The 7,015-nt window shown below is 51.3% G+C and overlaps 1 protein-coding gene across 1 annotated transcript; it reads left to right on the top strand.

Annotated features, from left to right (window-relative positions):
- The first annotated feature begins 383 nt into the window (after positions 1-383).
- Positions 384-3,418, top strand: Naif1 (nuclear apoptosis inducing factor 1). Its single transcript, XM_051166911.1, has 2 exons — positions 384-899; positions 2,926-3,418. The coding sequence occupies exons 1-2, from the start codon at positions 389-391 to the stop codon at positions 3,402-3,404; spliced, it is 990 nt and encodes a 329-aa protein (XP_051022868.1). The 5' UTR covers positions 384-388; the 3' UTR covers positions 3,405-3,418.
- The last annotated feature ends 3,597 nt before the right edge of the window (positions 3,419-7,015 follow it).

Below are 7,015 nucleotides of genomic sequence, written 5' to 3'. Positions count from 1 at the left end.
CTTTGAGAGGAATGGCAGGCCTGGAGAGCCAGTGATCCGCGAGGTATTTGAGCCACTCCAAACCTACCTAAAGGGCGGGGCCTCCCGGGGATGAGCCGAGGGGCGGGAAGAAGGGAAGTGGGCGGATCTCCGCACACCCCAGCGGAAGAGGCAGATTCAGGAAGCCATTACGCAGCTGGCTGGCGGCGGTGGAGCCGGTCAGAGCTGGGCCCTACGCACTTTGCGTAGCGCGGGGGTTACTTAAGGCCTGGTGCTTGGCCTTGAACAAGCCTTGCCTGTCCCCCCCCTGGAGGGGGTGGGGGTGAGAGAGAGAGGCGAGGCTGAAAAAGAAGAGAAGGAAAATTGGGGCGGTTTAAGGCTATTATAATCTCCTTAAAAAGGAGAGGCCATGGCTGTCCCAGCCAAGAAGAGGAAGATGAACTTTTCAGAGCGGGAGGTGGAGATCATCGTGGAGGAACTGGAATTGAAGAAGCACCTGCTCGTGAACCACTTCAATGCTGGGGTCCCTCTGGCTGCCAAGAGTGCGGCCTGGCATGGCATTCTGAGAAGGGTCAACGCTGTCGCCACCTGCCGAAGGGAGCTGCCCGAAGTCAAGAAGAAGTGGTCCGACCTCAAGACAGAGGTCCGTCGCAAGGTTGCCCAAGTCCGAGCTGCTGTAGAAGGAGGTGAGGCCCCAGGGCCCACAGAAGAAGATGGAGCTGGTGTGCCTGGGACAGGCGGTGGCAGTGGTGGCAATGGCACAGCCATAGCTCCCGTACTCCTGACCCCTATGCAACAGCGCATCTGCAACCTGCTGGGTGAGGCCACCATCATCAGCCTCCCCAGTGCCACAGAGATCCATCCCGTGGCCCTTGGACCCACGGCCACTACAGCTGCAGCCACGGTCACCCTGACACAGAGTGAGTGACCTCTCCTGCTCAGTTCAGCTGCATAAAATGGGAAGGGAAAAAAAAAAAAAGCAAGTGCTGGGGCAGCCTGGGGCAAATTGGCTGCCAAGGGTCAAAAGTCAGATGGCGATCTTAATCTTGGGAAGACCGTGAGGCCTTCCAAGGACTCCCCAGACAGAAGTGAACATGTCCCTTTAGGGACTTCCGCGGCATGTGTATAGGTGGGTGTCCAGTGACTTCCACTGGCTGACCTATGTAGTCCTGAAGACAGAGACAGGTGTCTGTCCCCACAGGACTTAGGACCTGCCATGTTAATAGGCAGCCAGGGTATACTTATTGGATGACTAACTAGGAAGAATACTGCCCAATGAGACATCCATTGGGCACAAAGACGTTCTGTGTTTTCGGTACACAAACACTCACCAGGCACTTCTCAGCATCTCTGATTCCTACCTACCCATCCATTCATCAAGCAGTCTATGCTGGGTACCAGAGACACCAACATACTTAACATTCCCTAGGGGTTAGGGAGAGATAGCTCAGTCGTCAGGTTTTTGCTTAGCACTGCAAAAAATTAAATGTATAGGCCAATTATATTCCGCTAGGGCAGACACGTGAATAGCTTTACTGTGAGGTGGGGAAAATGCAAGGGCTCACAAGAGGAAGAGGATTTCCCCATGTGAAGGGAACGCGGTTGATGGCGTTGGAAGGTAGAGAAAATAGGAGGTGGAGGTATACACTTGTAACTCTAGCATTCAAGATGTGGACCCCCAGGGCTCAGTAGCCAGCCAGCCTATTTGGAGTATTCTAGGCCACTAAAGGGACTCGTTCTCAAAAAGGAAAAAGAAAGGACAAGAGGAAATGACACCTGGGGGTGTCTTCTGGTCCCCTTACATATGTACACCCACATATACATGAACCTATATACACAGTTTAAAAAAAAATAAGATAAGCAAGATTGACATCTCCCACATACATGAAGGCCCAAACACCTCATGTCCCTTCGGAGGCTGTCGTCAGTGAGTGATAACAGAAATAACTTGGGCTTAGGTCGTGTTTGAAATCAGGGTGTGCACCCACAACTCCGAACTCTGCTTAGTCGTGAGGGGCTTTGAACTGGCTATGGGCGTGTGCTCGTGTGCTCTCCCTGCGTATGAGGTGGGAAGAGGAGGAAAATGCGCTGGCTGGCCTAAGTCAAGTACTGGTCTGGAACAGTATCTGCAAGGATGTTTAGATGTCTTAAGGACCAGTGTGACTGAGGAGACAGGGAGGCAGTTTCTGGGCACGTAAGCTGCTGCGGTTCTTCCTGCTTTGATTGCCCACACAGAAGAGATAGAATTAGCTCAGCGCAGCCCAGAGAAGTGGTTCTACTTTGTCATGTCTGAAATGAAAGATGGTAGTGTCCACCTCATGTTGTTTGGCAGATTCGTTGAGCTAATGAATACACAGTGGCATAAAGGTATCCTAATGTGTTACTCGGTATTAGGATTAGGATGTGCTATTTTTTTTAGCTTTTTAAAAAAGATGTATTTATTTACTTATTTATTATATATACAGTGCTCTGTCTGCATGTATGCCTGCACACCAGAAGAGGGTATTAGGTCATATTATAGATGATTGTGAGCCACCATGTGGTTGCTGGGAATTGAACCCAGGACCTCTGGAAGAGCAGTCAGTGCTCTTAACCTCTGAGCCATCTCTCCAGTCTGAGGATATACTGTTCTAATGCTGCCATTTATCCTCGGCATCTCTGCATTTGTCAGACCTGGGGCCCTGCTGCTTGGCCACCAGGAAACTCCTGAAATCTCGGTGATATAGCACGTGCTTAGCGTAGCTGGGTTCTGTCCCAGCCTTGAGGGAGGAAGTGAGCTAAAGCTCTCAGGTTCTTTGTTTGTATGGGAGTACAGCCAGGGGAGGCCGGAATTCCCCACTGCTCCCCTGCTGCGCAAGCTTTAATGGCCTCCTTCCCACACTGAGAGTCAGCACCATTCCTTCCAAAAGGTGACCCGGCTCTGCTTTTGTTCTGTCCCCTCGGCAGTCCCCACTGAGACCACCTATCACACACTGGACGAGGGAGTGGTGGAGTACTGCACGGCTGCCGAGGCGCCTCAGCCCCTGCCCACGGAGGCCCCGGTGGAGGTGATCACACAGCATGCCGAGGCATCCGTCAAACCGCAGGCTCTTAAGAGCCGCATCGCCCTCAACTCGGCCAAGCTGATCCAGGAGCAGCGGGTCACCAACCTACACATCAAGGAGATCGCCCAGCACCTGGAGCAGCAAAATGACCTGCTACAGATGATCCGCCGTTCCCAGGAAGTGCAGGCCTGTGCCCAGGAGCGGCAGGCCCAGGCCATGGAGGGCACTCAGGCAGCCCTGAGCGTCCTCATCCAGGTCCTGCGGCCCATGATTAAAGATTTCCGACGCTACATGCAGAGTAACACACCCAGCCCAGCAGCCCCAGCGCCTGACCCTGCACAGGTGGGCCAGAATGGGCAGCCAGACAGCATCATCCAGTGAGGCCAGGGGTGGAACCAGGGCTCTGCCGTGATCGAAGGACACTTCTGTGGAGTCGTAAGTGGTTTCTGCGAGTGGCTTTACGTGCGTGGGTGGTGTGGATAGCTCTCTTCTATAGGTACTTGGGGTTTATTAGTCTGAGACTGGGAAAGGGACTTGCCGATCTCTGGAACCCAGTCGCTCTTGGCTCCCTCTCTGGAGCTGCCTTGCTCAAGTCCGGAAGATTTAGCTGGGAGTGATGTCTTGCTGGTGATGGGACATGGGTTGTCTCCATCTAAGGCTTGCGACATCACCCAGGCTTGGTTTCGGACAACATTAAAGACAGACTGGTTCTCACCTCTCCGGGGCTATGTCACAGCACAGAGACTTCAGGGAGCTCCCCCACCTCAGGTGCGCCATCTTTTTGAGTGCCATCCTGCCAATGGCGCTGGCAGAAATGCAATAACACCCACATAAGACTGTATCCCAGTGAGCCCTCTCTCCTTCCCTCTCACTGTGCCTCTGCCTGCCCTCAGGGCACTCTCTTGACTGCTGTGTGCCACAACCACCCAGGCGCAACCCAACTCTTGGAAATGCCCCGAGACACAGGCAGCCGGCCTGGCTCAGGAATGCTGCGAGTGGTGGGAGTGGACTGGCCATCTCTAGTCTTCCATGACACCTCTGGGCAGCTGTTACATAGTTTGACTTTGACACAAGTGGGCTTCAGGTGCTGTTACTGGTAGAAGGCAACTGTGGGATCATGAGTCCTGCTGCAGTGCACTTGAGGTGAACCTCTATTTTCTTTTTGTAATTATTATTATTATTATTTTAGAAAGCTCACTTGTAGCCAGTTGTATTTATTCTATAGCCTTTCTGGGAGGGCTCCAGGCTCCATGGGTACTTCTTTCCCCTCTGCAAGGCCACATACTCAAAATACAGTGCACATTAGAGCCCTGCTCAGCATCACACCCCAATACTCGTCTCCCATGCTCTGTTACTCAGTGCCTGGTGCCCTGAAGATGCCCCCCCCCCCCATACTAGCTGAGTGATTCCAAAGCAAGGACCTGTCCTTGGATGTAAGAAGTGGAGGATAAGGTAAAGCATGGTGGCGCACTCCTTTAATCCCAGCTCTCGGGAGGCTGAGGCAGGCGGGTCGCTGTGAGTTCGAGGCCAGCCTGGTCTACAAAGTGAGTCCAGGACAGCTAGGATAACACAGAGAAACCCTGTCTCGAAAAACCAAAAAAAAAAAAAAAAAAAGAGGTGGAGGATAGAATGTGGACTCTTTGAATCTTGTGCCCTAGGGGGACATGTCTTCAGAAGGCTGAAGTACGAATTGCTTGACTTTCCACCCTCTCTCTGAGGCACTTAAGAGTCATCGTCCCTCCCCCCCCCAACCCCCCCCTGCAGGGTCACTTTCAAACCTGTAGTGCTGAGGCCTTGATCTCCCTTGTTACCGCCCCATTTGCCATTTTGCTGCCATAACTGGGCCACCTCTTGACCAGTGGCTACAATTCAAATTTCCAAACCTTAGCCAAGCAGAGACCAAGCTTCCTTTCCAGGCACGCATACAAAGAGATGCTTAGCTCCAGCATCGTGGTCCCAGGCAGAGGCCCCTCATGTGGAATGCCAGCGTGGAATGAGGCGGGGCCCCAGCAGGGTTGCTGTGGGATGGGGGGGGGGGCCTCCTAAGGATGTGTGACCCAGTTTGGTTCTTCTCTGGAAATCTGAGCCAACGTTGTACTTGCTCTATTTGTGCGTAAAGAGGAAACCCAGATTACTTAAGCTAACTTCTTCCCAGGTCTCAACTTTAAATTAAAGAACTATCGCTTTTTAATGCACACTTCTCTGTATCTTTATTATTCACACATAGGAATAAACTATGGCCCCCAAGCTAAATCTGGCCCACTACCTTTTTTTGTTGTTTTGTTTTTGAGACTGGACTCACTATGGCTCCCTAGCTGGCCTTGTGATGGCTAAAGTTGTGTTTTTAAGTTTAAATTACCGTGTTTAAGAGAACTATGAAACAGCAATACCGCCAATCTGTAACCCCCACTTGCCCAAGGACAAATAACTTCCTGGAATGCTGGGGGGCTGTTGTTCGTGTAACATAACAAGGCACATGTTTTCATCTCTGTAAACAAGCTTGGTTGCCCCAACTACACAGGATGTGTTTGCTCACACGTAGGTGGAGGTATGTGAGCAGGAAGTACGTCAGGGTGTATGCTTGCCCGATTGGATGAATGTGGGTTGTGCCTTCACAAGCCTCCATCTAATGTGCTTCAGCACCATACTCAGAGAATCCCGGGTACCGACCACTGGTCAGGTGTCCATCGTCCTGGCCAGTGTTTAATCAAGCTTACTTCAAATATGGCTCGAAAAATGTGGTAGTGGTCTTCTTCTCGCCCTGAGGGATCAACATTTTCTGGAGACCCCAGCGAGATCAGACCACCCATCCAAATACTAAGCCAGACCTTCACCCTGGGACTCCAGGGCTGAAAGGTCACTTCAGGGGGTGTGCATCTTGAGGCACTCCAAGGCTCTGAGGTGTCCTTTCGGTTTCATGGGCTACCAACGTGCACTAAATGCTGAGAGAAGCAGCAAGCACCTGCAGAGGCCTGCCTGGGTAAGACATTTCCTGTGGCCTCTGGTTCTGTTGGTGTTATATATAAAAATTAAAGATTAATGACAGAATAGGAGGTAGCAGGCAGCAGATATTAGGTTATTTACATATAAAAATTAAAGATAAAGGCTGATGATAGAATACAAGGTACCAGGCAACAGATGTTATGTTATCCAGAGTTTATTAGATGAGCATGGGGGAGAAGGAAAGGGGGAAAGGGTACCCCAGAAAGAGAGAGAAGAGAGAGAGGGAGGAAGAGAAAGAGAGAGCTAGAAAAGTATAGGGGTAGAGGGAGATAGAGAGATAGAGAGCCATGTGGAGGGTCTGTTCTTTTTTATGGCCCAGGGCAGGGCCACGCCCCCATGGCAGGTAAGCAGTGACATCACAGGTAGGCAGACTGACACAGAATCCTAACAGTTGGTATTCCGATCTTGGCTGTGGAGGGATTCCACAGACCCCAGTGCCCTCCCATCCAGGGCAAAACTAGAGACATTTTAAGGCCCACCTGAGGTTCTTGGTCTGGTTTTCTGTCTTGTTTGCCTCAGCTTTGTAGAAATTTGGTTGCAAACGCGGGCGCTGAGACAGAAACGGGTCAGGTCCAGTGGAATGTATGAATGATGGCGGCCACCACAAGTTTTGTTTCTGACTGCTCTCCTTTGGCTAGCTGAGAAACCCTGTCTCAAAAAACCCAAAAAATAAATAAATAATAGTCTCCTCCTTGTCCTGTGTCAGAGCAGCCACTTGGTTCTGGCGGGGAAAAAGAAAGGAAAAACAAAATAGCTTTATTAAACATTAGATTATTGGCTTCACCGAGAAACTCGGTCTTGAAGGAAAAACAAACAAACAAACCACCCAGCCACTCAGATGGTATTGGATTTAAAGCCATGACAGGGTCATGGGGGGGCAGCTGAGGCCTGGCACTGTGTGGCAGGGCTGGGGTTCCTAAAGAGAGCCCAGGAGGGGACCCCAGCAGTTCTTAAGATCCCAGGCTACTAGGAACAGCGGCCTCAATGAA

Source organism: Acomys russatus, chromosome 24 (assembly GCF_903995435.1).
Source record: "Acomys russatus chromosome 24, mAcoRus1.1, whole genome shotgun sequence".
NCBI lineage: Eukaryota > Metazoa > Chordata > Mammalia > Rodentia > Muridae > Acomys > Acomys russatus.
The sequence above is the reverse complement of the archived record's forward strand: the minus strand, read 5'-3'. Positions and strand labels throughout refer to the sequence as shown.

Coding starts and splice junctions, on each gene's coding strand:
- Naif1 (XM_051166911.1), top strand. CDS start 389: ATGGCTGTCCCAGCCAAGAAGAGGAAGATGAACTTTTCAGAGCGGGAG. Junction 900..2,925: donor CACGGTCACCCTGACACAGA/GTGAGTGACCTC, acceptor TCCCCTCGGCAG/TCCCCACTGAGACCACCTAT.